We start from the raw sequence: 27,427 nt of genomic DNA, 5'->3' as shown, positions 1-27,427 counted from the left end.
TTAGCATTAAGCAGATGGAAATTTGTGAAAATGGTACCCTTTTCTGAAAATGATTTAGTGTTTAAACTGTAAAGCATGTCTGATTAATATCAAAGCAATGTACAAGATTAAAATAAACCATTACATTTTATTTCAATAAAATACATCAAATGCATTGTTTTTCCCAAGCATTGTTCTTGATTTCCATATGAATTAAAATACACCCTGTCAGAATTTCCAGTAAGTACATCCCTCCATTCTGACTACAGCAGCAGTTGCAAGTTACACACTTTATCATTTGCCGTGTTGCATGCCTGAACACTCATGCAAGCCACACAGAGAGTAATACATAAATAGAGTAATAAATATTCATGCAGGAGGATGGAGAATCAGAACAACTTTTTTTGATGAAAGGCAGAGGAGTGTCACTGTGTCTACATGGCATGGTTTGAGTGGATGAAGAGGCCACAGACAGAAACTGAATGCCATAAAGGCACCTGATGGTTGATCTTGCCTTTGCTCTAAGCTGAACCTCTACGAGGCTACAGCTGGGTGCTCTGTAACAGTGTCTGATGATTTGAACTTGGGGAGGTGCAAACCAAACTTGCTTTCTACACCTGCAAACGTAGCAGCAGCCAATCGGTATCCTCCAATGTGGTCTTCACTCAGGGGAGGAAGCTCGGAGATGCGTGACTTCGGCGTCGGCTCTGATCCTGTAGGACGGCTGCTCAGAAACAAGTACAATACAATTAATGAACGTAAATCTAACAATTATTATGAAACAAAGTTGAACGCAGCACTTACTGTCCCCCAAAGTCGATGTAGAACCATCTCTGTAGGAGCTCATAAGTCACCAGTGTAACACCAAACTGAGGGGAGGACCTACACACACGCGCTGAGAGGAGAATGGAAAAGCTGCATGAATACACACACAGGTATCTGACTTCAAAAAGTGCATTTACAGGAGCCAGGGTGTGCCTCATTCCACAGTCATGAAACCCCTCATTTCAGTGCTGCATGCATGGTCCATGTGTGTTATGTACCTCCTGCTCCCTTCCAAAATGCTCTGAAGCCCTCTTCTCTGAGAATTTTCCTAAAGCAGTCGATCACGCCACTGTATGTGGTCTGGCCTGCGCGGGCTGCCACCTGCAGACGTGTTTTGATCACATCAGCAGGAGTCACCAGAGAGGCAGCAGGGATACCTAAACAAGACATGTTCAGTTATCCACAATACACTGAGAATGTACCATAATGCAAAGGTGGGGGGGACCTGATCTGAATTTTTTACCTTGCAACATAATCGGGAACAGTACAAAAAATTCAGACCTAGCACAGTGCTTCAAATGTATAGATTAACACACACTGGTGAGTAACTTCAGCTGAAGCCTAGTGTTTGAACATTTCCTTCAGTTTTACCAGTTCACTGGCCCACTAGAATTTATGATTAGTATGTGAGCTGTTATGCACCTGCAATAGCTCCAGCGAGGAGAAGCTGTGCTGCCCCCAGTCTGCCCTCTTCATCAGCTAGCTCTGTCTTGGTATGAGCGTACACAGGGAAGTAGATGGCAGAGAAGGGAATGTCTCTCAGGAAGCAGGCCTTTGCTCCCTACAATCATACATACTGAGTGGTTACTGGTTAAGACCAACACTATGTACTGGGGAAAGATCAGAGATTCTACCACAGGGTTCGCACTGTACTATTTTCTGGCCAATTTTGATGTCAGACATCATAAAATAACTCTTTGGTCATGGTGATCACTCTTGGTTGAGATCAGTGGTCACCGGCAGCTGATTTAGTGACCAAAGACAACCAATGACAAAGCTCTTGCAGTGTCACAAATCTTTGTTTAAAATCTCAGAGTGTGACTGCTGCTCCAAAGCTCATCTAAAATCCAAGAATTGGAAGAAGCATAGGATGATGAGAAATTCATGGGACAGCTACAAATATAGTAGTGGTAATGGTGAAACATACAAAATAAAACATGCAAATGGACAGAACAAATATTCTTTTTACCTCAAGCTCAGTTAAAGAATGGTTCTATTTATGCAACCCCATTTTTTTTTTCTTTTTCACAAGCTCAGATTGCGCTCATTGATGATGAAAGCACAATGTAGTAATTTTCTTTAATCACAGCATATTTGTATCATTGGGGGATCATCATTTAATAATAACACGGAGAACATGTTATTGCACATTCTGTTACAGAATTCAGCTAAGATTTTTATTGTGATCATCTCATAAGCTTATTATGAGAAAAAAATTACTTTACTTCTGACTGTTACAATATCACTGACACTGGAAACTCCTTCCATAAATGTTAAATAAACATATCCTGCCAGAAAAAGTCCCCAGCTCAACAATTCCAGACATTTTTAACCCTTTTATGGGAGCATCCATCATACAAATCCCTGTGAATTTCATCATAGAAATGATCACGTACATATTAGAACAAGTGCATTAATATAAATCTGTGATGTATCTTGCAGATGGCACTACTGTCAGAGCTGGCGTTACAGAAAATTAATCAACAACTTCTGAACAATGAGAATCGAGAATTCAACAGCACTGTGCTATCTTACTCTGTAGATAATTGATTCCTTTGTAATATTAGTACAAAATCTGTTACTAAATTAACACTCTAAGACACTGATTCCCTGCATCTTAGTGTAAACCCTACTCTATCAGAACAATTCTTAAACTAAACGAAAGGTTTGTAACTAGATGCTGAGTGAAGTCAGATGTGATGAACCAGATGTGAGAAACACTGCTCTGGGAAGGTCTGAGATAGGACTGTACAAAGAACCCAGTTATTTGGGTAACATAAAGGACTCCAATAATAGATAGCTTAGCTGAAGTTAGATAACTGGTAGTTTGTATTGACTCTGGGGCATTTAAAAAAAAAAAAAAAAAAAGAAAGAAAAAAAAAAAAACATTATTACGCACTGACAAATTTCATGTCTCTACTTCCCAAAGGTGAGACTGCAGACCAAAGCAATTTCATTTAGTTTTAATTTAGAATTTAAATGATCCAATTAACCAAAAGTTTTATTCCAATTAAAAAAAAAGAAGGTAGGTGGGTTTATAATACTATTTCACTGCCTAAATAATTGTGATAAATAATAACAAATAGATCACTTTAGACCATTTTGGTTACTACAGTCTAAAACATTGCAAAAGAGCTTAGAACATGTCATGGCTGAAGCTGGCGTTTTTGGGTTTGCTGACATTTGTTCAATCATTAAAAATCATTTTATTTTGACTTGAATGAAAAGTCACTTTGTTAAATGAATAAGTGAGATGCAGAGCAAACCAAAACCAAGCTGCTGATTAAAAATAAAATAAAAACATAGTGACATGATACAAATGCAAAACACTTAACACAGGTAAACACAGTCTCACTCTCCAACACTCCCACATAAAGCACAATAGACATCTCTCATGCGCCATCACATCCACAAGCTGGAGGCACTCTGACTCAGGCACAGTTTGAGCACAAATAGCTTGTGTTTGCGTCTTTTCATGCAGAGAAGAAGAAGTAGGCGTGCTCACATTTTAACAAGCTGCACATTGTCTGCTCCTCATTAGAATATGGCATATGAGAACGCTCCTGGAGATCTAAGGCAAAAGCCACAGGAACTTGGAGAGAACCAGCAGCATAATCTTTCCACCTCCTTTTGTGTTGAATACTGGCTACAGGAAAAACCTGTATGTGTGTTCCTGTCTACATCCAAGTGTCTCTGTGTGTGTGAGTGACAAAGACACTGTAGTACTTGTACATTTTAATAGGAATAATATGATTGGCACTATGACCAGCTCTAGCATGTTTTCAGCTGTTCGTCATTAGCCACTGATTATGCAAACACACAACATCTCCCTTCCTGCGGTGTGTGTCCAGATCAACCACACCAATCACTGCAACCACTCTGGTGTTTCTAGCAAATCAGGTCTCTGAGCATTATTTAAGAATGTTTGTGTTATAAGATTTGATTTAAATTTCCATGGATATTATCTTACATTAAAAACGAGGCACAAAAGATGATTTATAAAACTTGAAACTGACATGAAAAGGTTCTTAAATGCACAACGTAAAAGTAGATATACAAACTTGTCCAACAGAATTGTCCAATCCAACGCTGATAATGAAAGTAAAATAGACAACAGATACTGAACATGCAATACATTAGAGGACGGGTGATGATAATAGTTAAGGAATAAAAGATTTGTATTTAATATTAAGTAACAAAATAAGAAAGCAGGTAAACAAGCAATGAATGAATGAGTAAGTCATGATTGTACTGGCTGTGTAGAGCACCTCATTAACTACATATTACACACAGAGCATGTTTTCCAAAAGCAGTTAGATCTTTCCAGTCATGAGGATGAGTAACTTGCAAGTTACTGGCTACTGAGAACTGAGGTCCTTCTGGACCATTTTAACAGAAAATCACCATAAATACTGACTTGACCATATAAAGATATTTGCAGGCGGATCTAAGTGGAGTCAATGTACTTGTTTTTGATTGATTAAATAAGTGCAGGTAGGAAGTACTTGAGAACAAATTTTCTTGCATATCGACATGTCATAAAAATGCTTAGAAACTTTGGGAATCATAATCATATATTACCATTTAGGATTAGTAAATGATTGTATGGTATGTGTGTGCATGTGTGTGTTTTGTGAAGTGTCATGACTAAAATGTCCTGACTATGTAGCAAAACCAGAAAAATACAGGGATATGCCTACTTTGTCAGGACCAGCAAAATATTGACAATGTATCTATTTTATTTTATTTTATTATTTTTTAATAAAAGCTCTATGATTGTATTGAAAAAAAAAAAAAAAAAACAGAGAGGGTAAAACCATATTTGTGGTTACTGAGGTTCAGCTAGGGTTAGGTTTAGGATTAGATGTAAAAAAAAATCGTATTACTTATAGCTACTTACATACATACAATACACATATATTATGTGCGCGCGCACACACACACACACACACACACACACACACACACACACACACACACACAATACATTCATTCATACATTCATACATACATACATACATAGTCTATCTGGTCAAAGACAGCACTTTAAGATTATTTTAATTTGTCCGAATAATTATAAACCCATGAGCTATTATGTTTTATCATTTTTATCTGTCACTGATGGCCAGGTGTTGTGTAATATGATGTGTGTAATAACTTTAATAAACTTGCTCAATTTTACTATACAGCTATAAACAACGTAATTTATCTAGCACTCAGCTCACCTTGTAGAGTCCAAAGAATCCGAGATCTCGCATCACAGTGAGAGCACTGACACGCGGTCCGGTCGTGATCTCACCTGCCACCTGCAGACGGATCTTCACTATCTCCAGAGGATTGGTGAAGATCACCTGAGAGCCCCCGGCCTGTAGAAGATATATACACATACACACCATTCATGTTTTATAAGCTCTCTGTATCTTTAGAGCTCCACTTATGAATGTGATATATGAACCAGCTGAGTGGCTAATAATTATGATTATTACTACTGCCTGACATGATGATATAAGTTTATAAAGACATGCTGAGAGTTGCAACTAGGAAGTTTATTTTTCTGAGGAATCTGAGGTCCTATGAGGTGATCAGATATGACGCCACTTGGGGTTGACAGTCTGGCCTCCAATTTTTGTCACATCAGCATTCTCCTCCCAGTAAGCACTTCTAAATTAGCTACATAAACTCTTAAACAAGGCTCTCTTTAAGTCAGTGTAGTCTCCATGTCGGCACAACTACACTGGTGTCCATTCACAGGAGAAATTTGGGGGTCACGTCAGAGCAGCATTGGTGTGAGACGGAGCCTAGCAGCCCTGACCCTAGCACCAGTGCTGTCTCCTCTCTCTGGCCTAGCCTCAAGGCTGCAGCTCCACCCCCTCGCCCTCCTCATCCCTGTCTCCATCACACTCCACACACACACACACACACACACGCCTCAGCCTCCCTTTCTCCTCCCGGGGGACAACTCGCTCCGAGTGGGGACAGCCTCAGGCTTTACGCCCTCTGACTCTGGAGCATCTATCACCCCTCTGGAGCCTAATCAGGGCCGGGGGTGACACCCGGGGTCGAAGTCGATTCTGTAAACATCCGAAATGCTTCATTTAAAAGCACAGAGATGGTTCATCATGATCAAAACACTAAAGACATCCGCTTCTCTCTAATTATTCCTAGCATTATATAGGTATATATGTAGCATTTGCATTCATCTTAAATCCAGATACTTCTTTGAGCTGTCTTTCATTCAGTCATAAACAGTCCATTTTATGTACAACCAGGTGTCCACAGGTCCTTAAGTAATGAATAAAATATGACAGGGAATGCTGTTATAGAAAAATAATCCATGCCAGGCTGGTGTAAAGCAATGCAAAGCAATTTGCCAATTTACAATTTTAAATTTTTTTAATGTACAACATATCTTGCTTTTTATCCATTTATTAGTTACATCTCAGGTTTGGAACATCCACGAGTTTCTGTTATTACTTATGTTATAGTTCCCTCACTTTTCTTGTCTCTCTCTTGAAGCAAAAAAAAAAAAAAGAAGCAACTTGTCATTTTTCCAAGAAAAGTGTAAACTCCTGTCCTGAAGTCTCTCTAGTATCGGAAAACTTACTGACTGTTACAAAGCGCTGACACTCCAGACTCCTTTCATAAATTTCAAATAAAAATCTCGTTGCAGAAATCTCACCATTTTAATGATTATATACCTTTCTTTGTTAAATAACATTTTATTAGCCTTGGCTTACACAGAGTGTCCTGTGTATGAGCTGTTACTATAGAAACAATAACGAATCAGAACAAGTGCATTAATATATACCTATCATTTGAATTACAGCTGTTATAGAAAATTAATCCACACCTTCAGAATAGAGAATTCTATAAAAAATATCTTAGTTGGACATTAAATTACACCATTTAAGGCCCTTTTAAGTATTATAGTATTATAATAATATAATATAAGTATGATTTTCTAATTTACATGGTCACAAATAGCAAGCTTTTTAGGCTCTTGTTGTCTGGTGTCATAAGATTTATGCAATATTTCTCAATAATAGATCATAATAAAACATTAATTTCTAATTCCAAGCTTGAAATTGTATTTTTCCACTGGCAGATAATTTGCTTACTTCAAGTATATTTTTTTAATTTCTACAATAATGCTAAATTATCAATAGAACCAATACCAAGCTTGAAAGGGGAAACCCACTACAATTTGCCTTATATTTATTTTCTAATAAATTCTAATAATTAGAATTCTAAATTTCTAATAATTTCTAATAATGAGAAATTCAACTATAATCCAGATTCCAGGTTTCACTTAATGAGGTACCTCTTTTCAGTGTAACCATATTCAACCAGTTTAAACATTTTCTTTAACACACTGACATGGAAGGTGTAGTTCTGTATGTCTGTGCTACTGAAGACACAACACATATAGATTTTCCTCACATGTGAGTTAATTTGTAAGCTATAATTTGGTGTTATGACTGCAAATTAAATTTCAGGCATCGAGTCTTTAAAAGTGTTAAATGTAGACAGTATGCTAATATAAGGACTAATAATAAGACGATGCTCAACAATGACAACTCCCAATTCTACACTGTAAGATTTCTATGCTTGTGCCCAAGGCTTGCAGTGGCCCTAAGCAGAGGTTTCCATTGTACTTGGTGAGACGTCATAAATGTGTGCTCGTCTGCATGTTGGCTGCTCCTCCATGCCCGAGGCTGAGGAGGCCACAGGTATGCATGCTGCTGTCAAACTCAATAAGATCGAGCTCCACACAGTTTTAGCCACAGTCCTCCAGGGCATCTTCCCCCACTTAGGCCCTGACAGGGGTCGCAACCTCCCGGACCTGACCCTCTTTGTCCAGCTCCAGCCTTCACTTCTCTCCTCTATCCGGCTGGCCTGGTCTCTGTCACCAGGACTCATTACACAGATCAGGCATCGCAATGTCCACATCCTCTAAAGCCCACTGGCCAGGCAATGCCAGTGTGTGCTAAATTATAGCACTGGGTAAAAATAGTGCTCTCACACTCAAGCATCATTTTTCAGATTGTGGTCAATTAGTGGGTTCAGGGTGCAGAGGAAGAGTGGCTAGAACAGGCCAGAAGCTCTGCACAAGCCAGATGATGGTTCAATAACAGCCACAAGTCACTCACTCTCCTAGAGGCAAATTATGGCGAAAAAAAAAAATCACTTAGGACATTATCATTTCTAAGCATATAATTGTAGCTTCACATCTGTCAGAAAGTTTCCTTGAAGGAGAAAGAAATCACAAACCCCTAGAGTTTTCAATTAGCTCTCGGGTGTTTTTTCTCTCTTTTCGTCCTTGTTTGAAGCTCACCATTTATTCATTTACAAGCGTAAATATTCAGTAAAATGGAACAGGAAAATCAGGCATAACGCTTGAGTTGAAGAAACAGCGCTTTTGACGTCCACCACATCAGAATCAATTATAAGCCGAGTGCAGAGAGGAGAGCGGCTGCCTCACTCAGACCTGCTTAACGTGAGGGACAAGAGCTCTTTCAGCTGAGTACTGGCACCGCACACACACGCACACACACGCACACACACGCGCACACACGCGCACACACAAAGCCAGGCACCATCACCACACACACACTCATAAACCCCGTACTTACAATCTCCATACAGACACACTCTCACAGTAAACTACACACATACAGATCTACAACATGAAGTGTGTGCAGACACTCGCATACTCACACAGCCTCCTGCCAGCACTTCTGCAGCCAGTGGAATGGTGTCATCTTTATCAGTGAATTTATCCCTCACAAAGTCATTGACCTGCAAAACAGGCACTCAGTCATGTTACAGCCAGCGACAAGTCAATCTTTCTGCAGTCACTCTATCATACAAAGCTATTCACCATCCCTGGAATAAAAACACCAGGACATGTGTTTCATTTCACTTTATAAAATTAAACTCTAATCTTTAAAACTTTAAAATTAAAATAAAGGAAAAGACAAAGCTTAAGAATGCTTAGATGGGGATGTTTTAATGACTTGCAGTGAGTTTGATAGCCTTCTCAGGAGCCACTCCAATCAGCTGTGGTAACAGACCTGCAGGGGAGAGAACACACACAGAAATGTAATATGTTACGCTGAATTTAAGCACAGCTGACAGAAATGTATTACATCATTCACAACCTTCTGAAAGAGAAAGTATGGAATAAAACACGAAAGGGCATGCTGTTATATGAAAATAATGACTTTATATTCCTCTTTCACCACAGCAATTTGCCAAAGCTAAGAAGTTTCTATTTAATAAAGAACAAGAAATTGTACTTTTTATCTGGTTATATTTACATCTAGTGTTATGGAACATCTGTGGAACAAGTTAGTTCCTGTTATCACTTAAATTATAACAACTATAAACTGAAAGTCCCTTACTAAACTATTTTTTCTCTCCATTGAATTAAAAAAGGCAATGTCATGTTACTAAGAGACTGCAAAGCCTTCTGTCCTGAAGACATTCCTTAAGCTTTTCACAGAACACTTCACCATACGAAAATTAGGTTTTACATATGTTACATATACATTATGCTTACTTCTTAGTGGTTTTTTTAATGCTGGTTTTCATTTTTGTATTAGTTTGTATTCTCCATCTGTATGGGACCTCATTACATTGTGCTCTAAGTACAATTAACAAAGTGTCAATGGTCCTCTGAAAAGGAGGTAGAGGTGGCAGGCTAAAAAAAATAAAAACAAAGAAACCAAAAAAGGAAAAAAACTAATGTGGAGCATCCACAATACAATCCCTTGTGTAAGTTGTTACTATATGTTCTAAAAAGAAAGCATTAATATAAACCTGTGATTTGCCTTGCAGACATCACTATTGTCAGAACTGCTATAATTAATCAACACCTTCTGACTGATCAGATTCGAGAATTCAACAGCACTGTGGTACAAATCCTAATAAAAACCATGCTCATAATTAAACATTATAACTAGCAAGACTAAAAACATCTTGTTCCCCATAACTATACATCTATTCATAGATCTGCGCTGAATAAAACAGCTAACAAGCGACCATTCAAACAAACAAGATAAAATTTGAGGAAACATTTTGGAGCATTTGACAGCTGTTGGCTGATGGCAGTGTGCAGAAGGGAGAACAGAAGCAAACTGTCTATGTGTCTATGTGCGTGCAAAAAAGGCAGACCAAAGGCAGATCTCAGTCAGCTGCTTTGATAAAGCTCTGCTGACTTAGTGTGTGTGTGTGTATCTGCTGAGGTCCTTCAGTGTGTGTGTGTGTGTAACCCTCTGTCAGCCAGTATGATACAGTCTGAGGGCAATGCTGAGTGAGTGGACAACATGGCAAACTGCCAGCATACAGACCAGTCAGTCTAGCTATCTCTATGCCATACAACAATAGACAGAGAGAGAGAGAGAGAGAGAAAGAAAGAGAGGTAAGTAGGAAGGATGGGGGGAATACAAAATAAGAGTGTGAACAGATAGGATGTGATGCCAGCAGAGAGATGAGGAGGTAGAGAAGCAGAATCGGATAAATAAAGGTTGCAATGTCAAAAGCAGCAGCAGATGGCAGTCTTGGACTCCCTCGCTGTCTATGATGCCATTTTTTTTTTTCAAGGTGTGGACAAGCAACATCTACATTGGATTAGTCGACTGTGGGAAGCTGCTGCACTAGTTCTGGCAAATCTCTTTTGCTGTCTGACTTCTCCAGACACACAGGCCTCAGGGGTTTAATTCCATTACAAAGCAGTCACTACAGGACAGACCTTCATTCCACAACCCAGTGGCACCCATTTTCTATGTTAGAACTGCATATTTAACCAGCTAAAATGAATCTCCAGGTTCAGGTTATAATGCCTTTAGGCAGGAACAGACTCAATTCTGAAATTTGACATTTTTAGAGAGTCAATCTAGATGACAATATTTGACAGAATGGTGTTCTGAAAAACCGTGTCTGCACTGGCTGAATTGGTATGTAATCTGGGTGCATTATTTGAGTTGTTTGGTGAGTCTTTTCTTTATTTAGTAACCATTCAATGTTGTATCAACCACTAAAGCACTAAAGCTATGTGTTTTGGTATTAAGTTGTGTAGGGCCACACATATCAGTGACGCAGTACACAGTGAATGATAATCTAGTATAAACAGAGGTAACTTCACTCCATCTTCTCCGCTGGAACATCGGGTTTATCGACTAACACCCCAAATCAGGTGAATACTAACATAAGCATATAATTTATACTCTCTTTTGAAGCTGTCTTGTCATAGTGGAAAGTTGTACCTCTGTAGAAACCAAAGAATCCCTCATATCGGAGCACTTTCTTGGCACAATCGAAGCTGTTCTTATACATGAGCTCTCCCACAAAGGAGCCAGTGGATCTCTGGTTCTGCATTCGTGTCTTCACCAGATCAATGGGGTACACAGCCGTGGCACCCGTGGCTGTAAGAGAGCATATGACTTTATCCAACCTAATTTCACATACACACTTAGTATCAATGTATGAATGAATTTTTCCTCCTTATGAAAAACTCACACATGAAATATATACATTAGAGCTTTCTGTATCTGCATTTATGTCTAAATGTCATTCACAAGCAAACTGTTAACTATCTCTGACATCATTATAAAATGTTATGTGCACAAATGTTAAGTCCCCAAGACTTTTCACATTCTCCTGACTATTTTGTCCCAACAGCTAGTAAAACACAATACAAACACACACACAATGTATGAAATCCGTGGCTTTCACTCCTAAACCACAAAAACATGAAACAAATAAAATAATCTACCTGCATTGACCTTTCCCTGTCCGATTTATCCACCCTGTTTTGGTGTTTCCTTTCTCCATGCTAAAGATGCCTGAATAAACTGTACATGCAGAAAACAGTCATTAGGCTCAGACTGAGTCCTTACTCTGTGCTGTGTGCCTGTGGGAACTTCCAATTCCCACACAGCCTTTTTGTATCTGTGTGTTTATTCAAGCTTGTGAGCATGAGAAAGCATGTGTGGGAGAAGAATCTGTATGTGTACGCATGTCAATGTAAGTATGAATTTGGGTTGGTCAGGTTCTGTGTCTGCACACATATGTGCATGTGTGAGAGTTTGGAGGCTATGAAAATGTGCGTGCATGCATTATGCTGTGTGTCTGTGTGTGGTGTCAGCTCAGCAGCAAGTTGCCATAAATGCTGCTCTCAGCCTCAAAAGCTTGTCATGTCTTGTCTTGACTTCAAAGCATGTGTAACGACTGCGCCTCTAAAACATGCAGAGGGAGTGCGAGAGGAGAAAACAGACAGCCAGAGAGAAAAGGTTTTCTAACCCTTCCTACCTGTAGACAGGTAGAAGGTGCTGTAGAAATCTGCCCTTTTGCTGTTAACCCCCCAATATTCATAAAACTCCAATTTTTCAATCTGATCTCCATCTACCTTAATTGTAACCTTTGTGTGATTCTTAAAGCTCACTTACAATGGAAGCCTTATGGCATTTAATTAAATCTGTTGATACAAATGTGAAAATATATCACACAAACTCAGAAGTTTAAACAAAAGGTTTTCTGGATGAGACTAACATTAGAGAATGTTACGGAAGGTTAGTTTGTATAATTTTATCAACACAAACACACACACACAATCTTTTACATTCTTTTCTCATTTTAGGGAAACGTAAAAAAAAAAATTGTCCTGGGTATTCGCACATACAGTACAGATCGGTTGTTAAAAAACATTTGAGTATTCCTTTGATAGTGTTCAAACTACAGCACAGTGCAAAAGGTTTAGACGTCCCAAATTTTTAATATACATTGTAATATTAATTTTGCCTGGTTAACATAGAAAATAACATATTAATTAATAGACCACTGATTCTGTTACAAACATCAAGGTTTGTTGAGGTTTGAGAAGCAGGTGAAAGCCAAAATCTGCATAAGTTCTACAAAATGTGTAGAAAACACTGCCGGCTGGTTTCCTAATAAAACTGCATAACAGTGCAGAATTTATAGCATTTAAGAAGGCAAATAATGGTCACACCAGATATTGCTTTTAGTTTTTCACTGTTGCTGGTTTTTATCATATATTATTATTGAAAGCAACTTCACAACATAATTTCTTACTGCATTACTCTCATTGTATCTTTTTGCATCGAATTACTGAGCTATAATATTTAGGCACTGACATAATAAACCATAACCTTAAGAGAGACGCTTGTCATTTTAATGGTTAAACAAATATTACTCACTGTGTTGGTGACAAATATTACAGAGTTTTGGAAATGACATTTCAGTCAAGGAGTTATGATGACTTATTCCAACTGATGTCACAGTTTAACACTTGTCTCCATCATAATGTTAACTTCGTAAGACGCTGATCTAAAGCATTAGCAGCATAAGCACAACCAATTGACTGTATTTCTGCCAACAGACAGTGCGGTCCTTTCAAAACTCCCACAAGCCTCGAGTTCATTGTGTGTATGTGTATGAGTGTTTGTATGTATATGCACACGTGTGTCTGTGTGTGTGTGTGTGTGTTTTGTGAGTGGTCTCCTTGTATCAGTTCCTTCTTGGTAATTATTCTGAGATTCCACCACAATACCGGAAGATTTGTGTCATTCCGGAACTCTGGCCTCCAAAGACAGCCTGGAGCCATGGATCAGCCTCTCTCTCTCTCTCTCTCTCTCTCTCTCTCTCTCTCTCTCCCTATCCATGGGACAATAACAAGCCCTGGGGCCTCCCTATATGTCAGTCTGGCCAGCTCAGGTTACTCCTCAGCCAGCGGAGCTTGGACGTCACTCACCTCCCGCAATGGAGCCCAGAGTGAAGCGGTACGCAGACTCAGCAGCCTGGAGCCAGACCGGCCTCGAGATGTCTGTATGCTAGAGCAAAAAGACAGAAGCAGAGAAGGAGAGGGAGAATAAAACACTGAACAAGACTGGAGGGAGGGGATGAATGAATTGAGCTTTATAAAACTATCGCCAACCAGATACTGTGCGGACAGAAGAGTGCTATAGAGCAGTTGACAGGAGAGGAAAGATGTGGAATGTGCTGTAGGCGCCTTGCATCTTACCCTCCTCTTTTCCCACTCTTATTTATGTGAAGATGGAGTCCTGTCTGTAGATGGTTAAGATTACTTCCAAAAATTCAGAAGTAATAAAATTGCTTACAGTATGGCGATTAGCCGATCTTTACCTTATCACCCAAATAAAGACTTTCTAGTTATCAGGCTGTCTTGATTTCTCCACTATGATGCAAAGGAGATGATTATTCCTATGAAATGTTCAGGGCTCTGATAAGCATCTACATGAGCAACAAAATTGTGTTTGCCTACTTTTAAGTAGTCTGTGTCTCTCTGTCATACGCACTCTCTCCCTCTCTCTCTGTGTCTCTGCACAGCTGTTTTTACTGTAGGGCAGAATGCTAATGAGGCTGCACTCTGATCAAAGGAGCTTGTGCAATTACCCCAACTTCCACCCAAGGAGGCCTGAGAACGCCACAAATGTCTGTGTGTGTGTGTGCGTGCGTGCATGTTCCCAGTATGCTGTTCCAGACCTCCAGCAGTGAAGGCAAAGACCACAGCACTGACTAGATTAGGCCTCCAGACACACCCTCAGGTAAACTCCCACCATGTCACTAATGCTCTCCATCTCACTACTTCTTTTTCTTGTCTTTTCACTGATTCTCTGATTATGTTTTGTCTGCCTCGTTTGCTTTCTCCATCACTCTCTCTTTCCTTGACTTTTAGACAAAACAGGCCTTGCTTCAGGATCTCCACACAATGAGGCTTCAGAAAGCCCAGCCTGGAGAAAAGCACCTATTAAAGACTCTCAGATGTCTGTATGTGTCTATGTCTGTGTGTGTCTGTGTGTGTGTGTGTGTGTGTGTGTGTGTGGAGGGGTATGTTTGTGATGTGTGTATCCGTGCAGAGAAAGGGTGACAAGCTTTTACTGGGGGAAATTGTGGATAATGTTCTGTCCAATTAGTTTTACATAATGCAGGATCACAAAGAAGAAACCATTGCCCTATTAATTCTATTATGGAGAGAGCATGTGTAATTTCAGTGTAATAAGAATGTGGTTATGTTATTACCCAGCAAAAAGGCTCAGAGATTAAAGCGTGCTCTCAATCTGCATCCAGAGAGAGAAAAGAGAGAAAACCATGGAGGTGCAAGGGACCTTACCTGCCTCTGCACTTCAGCTAGGTGATAAGGCAGAGCGCCTTCTTCCAGAGGAGCTATTCGCTCAATATCAGCCAGGTTCAACCATCTACACACAGCACAGCACGGAAAGACACAGACATGTGTGAGATAGGCCATAAAGAGAGAGGGAGCAGTAAAGCCAGATGTGTACAGAGAAAGAAGGAGAAAAGGAGAAAGATAACAGACGACTGTAAAGAGAAAGAAAGACACACAGCAGCAAGGGTTAGAATGAGATGCCAGGAAAGCTTCACTTCACTGAAGCCAGAACACCAAACTCGCTGTATCCCTCCCAGCAGCATGAAGTCACATTTTCCATAAGCTTTTTACAGTGCCGTAACACCAAGTTACTGCGTTCTTATACACACAGACAGGTAAACAAAGCTGGACACGAGCCTGCAACACACACAGATAGACACACGCAGAGTGAGACTCCTTCAGAGAGCCAAAGAGACACACACAGTGCTCTCCACTACATGCCGCAGGCATTCTTATGGCTCCCTCATGCTCTCTTTCCCAATAAATCAACTGGCTGGAGCCACTGTTGTTACAGAAAACAGGCAATAACACTAAATTTACAACCTATAAACCATGCTGTAATGTTTTAATGGCATTTATAGATTCATTCAACAGAGGCTGTTTTTGAGAAATGTGTTAGATAGGTAAGACCATGAGGACGAACTATAATGTCAATGTTCATGTGAAACAACTGCACAGGTTGTATTTAGGGCAGATAAAGTCTATCTGTGATGTAGATAATCTGAGAGACAAAATGAACTGAAATCTCTTTTCGTATAGTGATTAAGACTAAAAACATAACATCGGGATATGATTAGTGTTAAAAAAAAAACAGGTTTTTGGTTAAATGATAAATAAAAGTAGCTATAATAATAAAAGTAACTGTGCTTTGAATTTATGACAGATTAATGAAAGTTTGTTTGAATTTGCACAGAGAAAGATGTTCAGCTTAAATGGTGTTTACCCTGAGTGTGTGTGGAGGCCAGAGAGTTGGTACAGGATGTCTACCTCCAACGGTGTGATCTGACCAAATTTATTGGCAGCATTAACAAACTCCTCTGGGGAAAGAGCGATGGAGAGTCATGTAAATGACACTATTACTATTGCTTTTACTGGTACTACTAGTAATAATGGTAAAATAATAAGGTAGATATAATAATTATTACTATAACAATAACAGAATACAAACGGCCACAAAACACCCTTTGAGGTAGGAAGCGCCAAAGATTTGGGGACCTAATAGAATAACCTGCTGCTCAAGTTCATGTATAGTGGTGAAGAAGCTGTGCTTGGTAAGAGCAAATCCTTCCAAAAATTGAAATGTCAGACACGGGAATATGTAATGAATGAGCTATGCAGATCTTGCAATACGACAAGGGGAGAACATCATCATCAATCAGGCACATTCTAATTACTGTGTCTACAGAAATAACTGTATGCACAGTCGACTGTAATGTCTTTTTGCCACTTTGGAGTTTATTTCTGTTTCTAGTATGAGGTAAAACCTGGCTGTATTTACCATTAAAATATAACAACAGTATATAGTGGAGCCCATGAAGCTCAGCCAGGAGGTCTGTGATTTCTTTTTTTTTAATTGAGTTACAGCAGTGAAAAGCACAACCCACCATTATCAAAGTTATTATAGAGTTCTTATAATTATTAGCCTGTTTGACTGGACACTGGAATTGAATGAATTTAATCCAAACCTCAAAAGCTCAAAATAAAGCAAGCCTACAAATAATGCTCTGGCAGGGTAAGTTCAGGAATAAAAAGCCCTATGGTGCCAATAAACAGACAAATATTATTGTACGTATTTAAATAATATTGAAATATATGATGACATAATGAAATATATCTATGCTGAGGGTGTCCCTGGAATTTATTTATTTTTTTTACAGTTAATAGCGGTCACTGGATACAAGAAGTTTAAGAATAATGTAAAAATAAGTATAGAACTGTACACACTGATGTTAAGCTTTTGCATGGCGTTTATCATTCATAACATTGCATTCCTGTTTTGAGGCTTGTCTTGTGACCAGCACCAACCCAGTAGTACACAGCAACATTCTAACAAACAAAACAGGAAATGGCTACTTGGAGTTCTAATCTGTAATCTCACTCATTCTGAACTTTCTGGAAAATATAAAAGAGCTCAGTGTGGTAGCTACCTTTGGTGATGAGTGTGTCTTTGCGCGTGCCAGCTAACGTGCTGTAGATTTTCCGAATGATCTCCATATTGTTGAGGAGGGAGTTGAAAGCATTAAAGAAGGAGAAGCTAACCATATGAGTAGTGCCTCCTCCCACAACCTGCAAACCAGGGATTCAATATAGCATTTATTAAGTGCAGTAATGTTAATTCATTATAATTAATAATATAATGAATCAGCCAGATCTTCTTAGATAAAGTTGACAAAAGTCTTTTTATGGCTTTCCTTCCTTACTGAGAGAAATCTGCTTACAATATCAAATGGTTTTCACACACAAACACATGATCTTCCACTTAATGTACTATTTGGTCACACACTAGGATTAATCTGATTGAGGACATGTCCTGGGGGTTCATTCCCAGACATAAAGAAATAAACGAATTAATGATCAATAAATTCACTTATTTAAAATAATGTTTTTAATCGTTTTAGACCAGAATTTGGTATCATATGCATGATAGACACTGATTCACACTGATTACTCACGGAGACAAGGTTCTCCTCAACAAATGGGGTAAGCATGTGATGGCGGATGGTGGACATGATGTCACTGAAGTCTAAGGCTGAAATCATCCCACTCTTCTCCTTGTCCTTCAAAGCAAAGGCCTGCCGGGCATGCTCCAACTGCAGCTCCTACAGCAGGAAAAAGAAGAGCAAATATGTGAGGGCTTTAACAGACTAGCAAAATGGGGTTTTACACAAATACTAATGACAGTGAAGAAAACCACATCAGTCAGAATACATACTGTAAGACCTTGTTTCATAACTGAAAGATGTTCCTTTTAACATCAGTTCATCAATAAATTCTCAAGTTATTGTCTTTAATAAATAGTTACTATCTTTCACACTAATAAATCCAGCGGAAGCATGAGCCCGTGGTGTGATGTCAGAATGAGTCAGGGTTTTTCTCAGTCATTTTGTGAACCACAGAACCTGTAGTTTGCCTGACGACTACAACAAGCTCTGTGCTTTGTGTGTATGCCTGTGTGTTTCTGTGTGTCCACATCTTGCGTGTGTGTGTGCACGCACACATGTGTGTGCGTGAGCTTAATGAAAACCACATCAGGTGTAGTCTGATCCTGTGCTGCATGCCCCGGAGAGGAGGCAGGTGTTTCCGGAGCAGGGGGCTGTGATTTAGCCGGACAGGCCTGCAATCAGACACATGAGCTGGAGGAGAGAGAGCGGGAGGAGGGGGTCGCACCAGGAGTCAGCGCTGCTGTCAAAACTGATCAGATACTACCAGCCCCTCTGATCTCCATAACTCAACATGCCATCAACTAAAACGGCAGCCATCTCGCCTGCTCTCATCTCTCTGGAACACTGCATATCTGATGGACAGAGGGATCACCTGTGTCCTAAATTTGAATTTTCAGACAAAGTGGACTTTGATTTTTTTTTTTTTTTAACTTAACTTCTCCCATTCTTATTAATAGGGTAAAATTAAAACAGAGGTGCTACAGACTACATGCTTGCTACACTAGCTTATCTAAAGTGCATTAAACCAAGCAAAGATACAAAGAAATGTACTGTCCTAGAAGCATGCTCATTTTTTTCAGGGCTGTATGAGTGTTTGGGACATTTCCTATAGAAACTGATACATTAAAGGTTTTGTGCTCTTGTCATCACAAATTACATGTGGAGATATTTCAGCCACAAGATGGCAGAGTGAAAACAAACTCCTAGGACCAGGTTAGTGAGGGCTGGGAGGTGGGTGTTTCCCACCTGTAGGAACTGGGTGAACTCTAAGTAGCTGAGGTGCTTTTTGAGGTCTTGCCCGAAGTGCAGGTGGATAAATTCACAGTCCCACTTAAAGGGAATATGATGGTGTACAGTTGTCTGGCTGAAGATGTCCCGTACATTTTCTACAACACAAAAACACACCCAGCTCTTATTAACAAATTGTTAATAGTGTTATTAGTGAAATTAGCCAGCTTTTATTGCTGTAATATAAACCTCATAACTTTTTTTTTTTCAGATGGAGAATAGTTAGATAGAGAATAGATCAGTAAAGACAGCTGTACAACAACATAAATTTAACAGTCATTAAAATCAGTTATAAAGTGCATGACAGACAAGCATATATCACATTAAAGTTCCTGGCACGTACATACCAAAAGATATATCCCCAGTCCCGGTCTTGTCAAATAACTGAAAAGCAACTAGGAAGAGGGCATCAGGCACACAGAGCACTGATTCAAATGCCAGAAACTCCTGGAAAGAGATCAGTCTGTTTGGGCAAGAAAAAAAGAGCACTATCTGAAACACACAGTTATAGCCTTTAACTCTTCACTTTTTAATATATAAACACACACACACATATACGTACTTATGCAATATACTGCAATCTAATAGAACTGATAATAAATCCTATGAATGTTACTGCATGACATCTATTCACTAAAAAGTATATCACCCATTCATTAAAAAGAAGGTCATTTACATCACCTTTAGACTTCAACTTGTACAGCTGTATATGCAAAGACATGATGGAGACTTCAGGTAGCTCTAAATCATTTTTCAATTTATTTCAGTTTTCAGGACTATAGTAAAAAAAAATAAGTAACATTCACACAGACAGGACACTTTTACTGAGGATTTATGACTCGGAGAATAACTGGGCTAACTACTGCTGCAGTTCTAATAAGCTCTTAAAGTGTCATGAAGCATTAAACCCTGGCAGGAGAAATGGAACCTCAAATGTACTGAAAAATAGTTTGAAAGCAGCGACATAAATCATTATTAATCCTCCTTAAACAGCACAGGATATTTCTAACAGATAAAAGATTTCCAGTTGCTAATATGCTGTAGTGTGAAACAATACAACAGAGTTTTGAATCTTATTTCTGAAATCATTAATATCAGTCTCTCCATAGCATTACTTTGTTAACTCTTACCCATCTTTAGTGGTGTCTGCAACCCCAGCAATGAGTTGTACAGTTTTGGGATTGTGGTTAGGTTGAGTGTGGAGTCCCAGATAATTCTGCACAAAGTCTTTAGGAGTCATGTAATACTCCCCATCCTTACCCACCACACTGGCATGCTGTGGGGAAAAAAATTTAAAAAAATATTTAGAAGCTACAGCTCAAGTTCAAGCAAAACTTCATGCTGAAACTCTAAATTAATTTCTCAAAGTTATTTGACTGTGCAAGGTCATTTAAGTGTTACTTTAAAGCAGTCAAATTAGTGAGGTAAGTCTTCTGGCCAAAACGACGACGTATATTTTGAGCACAGTTTTATTATGCTCTTCCTGATAATAATTTAAAAAAGATCAAAGCTGGTAAACAAAACCATTCCACTGAGCACTTTCTTGCTTTCTATGTTAAAAGTTACTTAGACAAAATGTTGATTGTTGAAAGTTAAAAGTAAAACCTGCAGAAATACAAGTATTTTTTCATCTCCTAAAATAATAATACATCCTGTGCACTGACAGTAGTAGGAAATTAAATGATCTACAGACCAACATTTGTTTACTCTCTAAAAATGCTTCAGCGAAAAATGATGTAAAATCAGCAGCAATCTGTCCTTTGTATCACTGTTCTCACTGCTATTATATGACCACTTTATTCCTCATTACAACAGTAATTGCTCTAAGCTGAAACTGCTTTTCAACAGTGTTTCTCTCTCTGTGAGAACGTCAATGTCATTGATTTATGGTTCTCTTTGCAAACCCAGTGTATACTCTGTCTGAAATACATCAATAATTTCACCTTATTCATAGATTCCATTGACAGTCGATGAGTTCAAAGTACACAATCAGAAAGAAAGAAAGAAAGAAAGAAAGAAAGAAAAAGAAAAAGAAAAAGAAAAAGAGGTCTTTGCTTCTTACAACCTGTTAGATGTGCAAAGGGTTCGTGACTTCTGCAATATTATTACAAGAAATCCCAGAAAACTTGGCCTTGGTGTAATGATAAAGTAAAACACATGACTCCCTCATCTCATTACACAAATAAATTATTCAAGAATAAGATCAAAAGACATATACATTTACGCCATTCTTCTATTCTCGAATACTTTGTCAGCAGCATGAAAGAGTGACTACAAGCACTTAACTAACTTTGAGTGAAGACTTTCTAACATTTTTTTGTTGTAAAGTTTTACAGTACATACTGGTGCAAGTTAAAAAGCAATAGTAAAAAATCCCACTTTGATGCAATACACACGCTCTCTTTCTGTCTCTCTCTCCCTCCCTCACACACACACACACACACACACACAAACACACTCTACAGCTAATGCTTGTGGGGAAAGCATTAATTCCAATCAATTTATTAACAGCTTCACCATATAATTGAGCGCAAGTTCAGCCATGGTAAGCCTAGAGTACTTCATCATCAAATCAAGCACGTAGTCAGCACTGAGTGAAATAGTACTCTTGCTTTCAGTGGCTCCTTTACACATTATAGCAGACTTCATTTCTGAGAGCTACTTAATTATTTCATGCGACGAGGGTGGTATTAAAATCATAGCTCCGTCAATTATAGATTTGATCACTGTCGAGCAAGGTTAACTGTGCAGTGATGTGTGGTGAGAGAGTGAGCAGCTTTTAAAATGTTGCTAGGTTAAAACGGGAGCCACTCTTTTTGAGAGTTGTAGAAGTGCTTTCAATAACTAGCAACCGACAGTGTAACATCAGCTGCCATGACTGCTCTACTGTACCGTCACAGATTCACCACCAGCCCAGTCATGGAATCACAAGAAACTCAGTGCTCAGGGTCCAAAGTATAGTGAAAATAACCTGTGTTGCAGTTTGCATGCACACTGACTAATTGCCTTGCTGAGACTATATGAGACTGAAATAAATGTCAGAGTGTGGGAGGAGTCCAGAAAGGGCAGATACCAGGGTGAAGGGAAGAGACAGAATTAGTCCAAGCATGTGTGACCTTTTCTGTAAGGCCTTGGACCTCAGCCAACTCTTGACACACATCCTCAAAGACTAGTTTACACACACAGAGGTATAGATCGGTGTGAAATGCTAGGTGGGCAACTTTTGTTTTTAAAACTAGATTTTTAATATCTATTTTATTCAAACACATATGCTAGGGATACCATAAGTAAAAATGGGCTTGTGTATAGTTGTGGCTTTCTAAGTTTCTTCTTAAATAATCTCACTTATTTCTGATCAATTGTTTGGAAGCTTATATCATTGAAAATTATTTTAGGTCACTTTAACACACTATGCCCTGTGACAGACTGGTGTCCCCTCCAGAGGGTATTCCCACTTTGGTGGGATATGCATTTTGCTGGCATGGTTTGGGTCCACTTAGAGGGAAGGTTCACTACAAACCAATACAATGTTATTGTGACAGATCACTTTTATCCAATAAAGAAATATTTCTATCCTGATAAGAGTGGTCTCTTCCAGAATGATAATACCTCCATCCACAGGGCATAAGGGATCACTGAATGGTCTGATGAGTATGAAAATCATATAAATCATATGGTATGACCTTTACAGTCAGCAGATCTAAGCCTAAGGGAACACCTCTGGGACATTTTGGACCTATGAGCTCTGCACCACAAAAAATCAAAACACCACTGAGGGAATATCTTTTGAAAGAATGGTGTTCTTCCCCCAAGTGCAGTTCCAGAGATTTGTAGAATCTATGCCAAGACACAATGAAGCTTTTGTAGCAGCTTGCGGTGGCCCAACACCTTACAAAGACACTTTATGTTACTCATTAATTTATCTTCATTAACTTGTTCCTCCTCGACAGAGTTGAGGCTATCCCGGGAACACTTTCCACCAGGCGAGACTACACCCTGGATGGGACACCCGTCTATCACAGGGCACCATGTGCGAACCCGCACACGCACACTTAGGGATAACTTAGCGTTGCTAGTCTACCTACCAGCATGTTTTGGGAGGTGGGAGAACCTAGAGAAAACCCACACAGACAAGAGGAGAATATGCGAAACCCCTTGAGCTAAGACAGTAATGCCACCCACTGTATGTTATTTGTCACCTGTCTGTAGACGGTATTAATCATCTAGCGGCAGTTAATTTGTCAGGAATGGTATGCAGAGCTACTCAGACGAACATGCGCTCTGAGGATACTTAGTCCAACGAATCAGAAGATAACAACTTTCAAATGAAAACTGTACAGCTCATGCACATGCAACTTAAACTGTGTTTTAAAAATATGTGACTTCTCAAATCAGAGTAAAAATCATTTGAGGAGAGCTCATACCTTCAGGAATATTTCTTTAAGTTCATTTGGGTTGGCTCGTTTAGTGGACTGCACCTGCAAACACATGTAAATCACTGAGCTCTACATTAAGACCTTTCCACTTTTACATAAAGTAAAAGTGATCATAGTCACATTTTACAATAGCAACAAGTGTTTTAATTCACTAGATATGACACAAGATCAGATAATTATACGTTAAACTATACACTATAGGAGTATATAACCAGTTTGTGTGTCTTATGAGCAGGAAAATGGCTAATGTTAACAGAATGAGTGACTAAGTGAACGCCAGCCTGAACATCTCCCAACATGCAGTAACTAATCAAAGGAGTCGCTGAACGACATGGAAGAAGAAACACTTAAAGAAGCGATAGTTGTCCAAAAAAATAAAAATAAAAACATGTACTCTACTTCAGCACAGTCTTAAAGAGGCTTAACAACAGGAGTACACTCGACAACCGGCGCAGAGACAAGTCAGAGACGTGTATATTAATAAAATAGGTTATAAACTCACAAACACAACAAAGAACGTCTAGTAGTTAGTATTTTCAACAAGCATAAACATTGACAGAGTCACCTTGACCGCCATGCTGGGTGTGACGTCACGTTCCCTCGCGCACGCTTCTTCGAGCACAACACCCCCTCAGCTGTGTGCTGCAGTGAACTGAGTGATTCCACAACTCGGGTGTCATGTGTGTCCAGCTGATGTTGCATTTATGAAAATGTGTGTAAAGTAAAGGAAAAAGACATTTTAAACATAGGTAAAGGAAATCATTTAGATGCATGTCTCAGATAAATAACTTAAAACCTTAATCAAAGTCATCTAGAGTGCTTAGAAAACAGCATTTTGACTGTCCAAGTCCTCTATAGCTACACTTCAGCTGGAAATATAATCATTACATACTTTTATACATAATATTAAATTATGAAATTAATTATTATTAATATATTAATCCAGTTAACATCTCACACCTAAAACATCTCATACCTAAACCATTTTAGGTTATGAAAAATGTACATTCTTTTAATATTTAAAATATTCTCCATGTTCAAAAGTCACATCTTCAACAGGAATTTTCACCATTCGAAAAAAATTGTATTACCATGGTTTTACTATGATTACTACAGTATGACCTTAGTTTCAACCAAGGTTTTGCCATTGTTACTATACAAACCATGAAAACTATGGTTATATGGCTGTAACCGTGATTATACATTTCATAGTTCTTGTGGTCTAAATAATAATTATGTTGTAAAAGAAAACAGAACACAAAACAGTCAATTATGCAAAATGTTTTAAATAAATCATTTCAAACTAAAATATTTAATTCACTGGATGCTCACCATCCATTATCCATATCCATATGTATATGCACTGCCACTTTATTTCAATGTTTTTCTCACAGTTTACAATATTTACAATGTCGACAGTGTATGCACTGCACTGCCACTTTAATTCCACTCAAATCTGATGCTCTGTGTATATATATATATATATATATATATATATATATATATATATATATATGTGTGTGTGTGTGTGTGTGTGTGTGTGTGTGTGTGTGTACTACACATGTATGTTTATTCTTATTTGTTCCATTTATAATGTCAAATCACTTTTTCATTTATAATGTTAAATCACTTTTAGTATACTTCTAACTGTTTAGTATAACTTTCAGTATACTTCTGTGCTGCTGTAATAGGTGAATTTTCCTCTGGGATGAATAAAGTGATCTATCTATCTATCTATCTATTTATCTATTAAAAAAAACAGTGCACGGGGGTCAGACTGGGGTTCAGGACACTGTATGTCTCCAACTTACAAGCATAAATGAAAGGAGGTGAGGAAAGAGGAAGAAAAGAGAGAGAGATTAAAAAGTTGTAAAACATTCATGACAAAAATTCTTTGGATAATTATTTGAATGATTAACATTTTTAGCTTTTTAAACGGGTTCTACATTGACTGTTTTCTGAAAGGTACAGTTTATAACAAACCAAGGAACGCTTTATGTCACTACAAAAACATAGAACATGTAAGTTGTTGTCAAATCAACTTCCCAGAGTTGCTGTTCATGAGTTTCAGTGAACACAAAATGATAAGGGAACCAAACCAGGGTATTTATTTTAACTTAGAACATGATTATTTTTTTTTCTTGTAATGGGTTTAAGTGTCAAGGCTAAGGTACAAGGTTATCATATACTTTTTATTATAGGTTTTGGCAAGACTGACAGGCTGTTTTTCACATCTCCACAGAGGCTAATTCAGTGGTGACTGATTGGCAGCGGTGTGGCCACATGGGTGGCAGGTCTTACTACCCCAACTGCCATCCCCAACTCTGACCTTAAATAACATCTCCGAGTTGTCTATTACTCATACAATTCAGTCAGACTTCATGAATCATATCCAGCTCTGGTTAATTTATATCATTTTTAGAATTTATAATTATCTCATTGTAATATTGCCAGTGTTGTGTTATTATATGAGCATCAACTCAAATATCTTGCAAATGCAGCATTCTCCTATAAATATTTAGGTAGTGCCATCCCCTCTTTGCCATCCCATGTCTAAAAACTAAGACATGTCACTGTTGACTGGCAGTGAAGCTTCTTCTCCTAGGTTCATTGTTCATTCATGGAGGCCATCACTATAATCCACAGTGGCATTTTCCTCTTCCTCCACCCAGTTTTATGAGGACTGCAGCAGATTCAAAAATGACGCTGAATCTACATTCTTGTCATCATCATCAAAAGCATTGATTCAGCATCAAGCACCAACATCAGAGTCCACAGAATGCACACGTGTTGTTACACACTGATTGCTTTGATGTGAACAGGCATTGATTAAACAAAAAAGACTTTACAATCAAGAAATAATACGTTGATTTTCAGCTGATGCTGATGTTTAGTTGATTTACTGTTGATTTAATATTGAGCAGTAATCCCTAGTTATGCATGAAATCTATAGAATACACCAATAAGAACAGCCTATACAAATCCATAATTCCATTTCTTTTATCATTATACTGTGTATAGCATTGCCTGCAAGGGGTTTTTTTTTTTTTTTTTTTTGCAAGGAAAAGTTTCAACTTCTAGCATAAAATACATATTACTTAGGTAAAGTAAACCAAGCTTTGGTAATGGAGTAATGTAGTAGCTAAATAATTGTAATATAAAAATAAAACCTACTTTATGGATTTCTTTACCTTTTTGCATATGGACTGGCCTGTATTTGAGAATATACAGTAGGAATCCCAAAACCCCATTAAGTCAAATGGTGAGAGACACAGTTCTATTTTCTTTTCTTTTCTTTGCCAAGATAAGACCTTTTTTTTTTTTTTTTTGATAAGACCAATTCCCTTTCACACTGTTTTGCTGATTATACAGGACAAACCTTTTGCCTTGATTCTTATGGATTTAACTGTAGAGAAAAGCTACTCTTAGAATTCTTCTGACAGCACAGGTTTTTTTTTCTATTTACAGCACAGTGTTTTTGATGGAGCTGTTTCCTCATTGTCTTTTCATCATTGTGTTGTCATCATTTATTTCATATAGTATATTCTTTAGAGCAGATGTTCAAAAATGTGTGTTTTCTGTTTCTTGAGCCTGTAGGAGCTGTGTTATTTTACCTGTTCCTCAGAACCATTATAGGAAAAATGTAGACTAATTCCCCTTACAACATGAAGTACTTGCTTTAGTGTATGCTGAAAGCATGCTTAGTTTTTCAAAAGCATTTGATTCTTGTTGAAATCATCCATGCAAAATGCACATCTAAGAAAGCTGGCTAATGTTTAATTTAATCATTTAACTACTTATTCTAACATACT

The 27,427-nt window shown here is 38.3% G+C and overlaps 1 protein-coding gene across 2 annotated transcripts; it reads right to left on the bottom strand.

Moving 5' to 3' along the window:
* Positions 1 to 107: 107 nt before the first annotated feature.
* Positions 108 to 24,284, bottom strand: LOC113526268 (electrogenic aspartate/glutamate antiporter SLC25A12, mitochondrial). Of its 2 annotated transcripts, none has more exons than XM_026913160.3 (18): positions 24,181 to 24,284; positions 23,604 to 23,657; positions 20,310 to 20,455; positions 19,527 to 19,642; positions 19,138 to 19,277; positions 17,902 to 18,048; positions 17,377 to 17,515; positions 16,173 to 16,266; positions 15,176 to 15,260; positions 13,796 to 13,874; positions 11,292 to 11,450; positions 9,046 to 9,098; positions 8,743 to 8,823; positions 5,250 to 5,390; positions 1,447 to 1,585; positions 1,023 to 1,181; positions 784 to 874; positions 108 to 703 (listed from the first exon to the last, which is right to left on the bottom strand). In XM_026913160.3, exons 1-18 carry the CDS (start codon positions 24,190 to 24,192, stop codon positions 514 to 516), a joined length of 2,025 nt encoding a protein of 674 aa, XP_026768961.3. In that variant the 5' UTR covers positions 24,193 to 24,284; the 3' UTR covers positions 108 to 513. The 2 variants fall into 2 exon arrangements, with proteins under 2 accessions (XP_026768961.3, XP_026768962.3); XM_026913161.3 differs by lacking the exon at positions 24,181 to 24,284 and adding an exon at positions 24,118 to 24,164.
* Between the last annotated feature and the right edge of the window lie 3,143 nt (positions 24,285 to 27,427).

This window comes from Pangasianodon hypophthalmus, chromosome 5, assembly GCF_027358585.1.
Source record: "Pangasianodon hypophthalmus isolate fPanHyp1 chromosome 5, fPanHyp1.pri, whole genome shotgun sequence".
In the NCBI taxonomy this organism is placed as follows: domain Eukaryota; kingdom Metazoa; phylum Chordata; class Actinopteri; order Siluriformes; family Pangasiidae; genus Pangasianodon; species Pangasianodon hypophthalmus.
The sequence above is the reverse complement of the archived record's forward strand: the minus strand, read 5'-3'. Positions and strand labels throughout refer to the sequence as shown.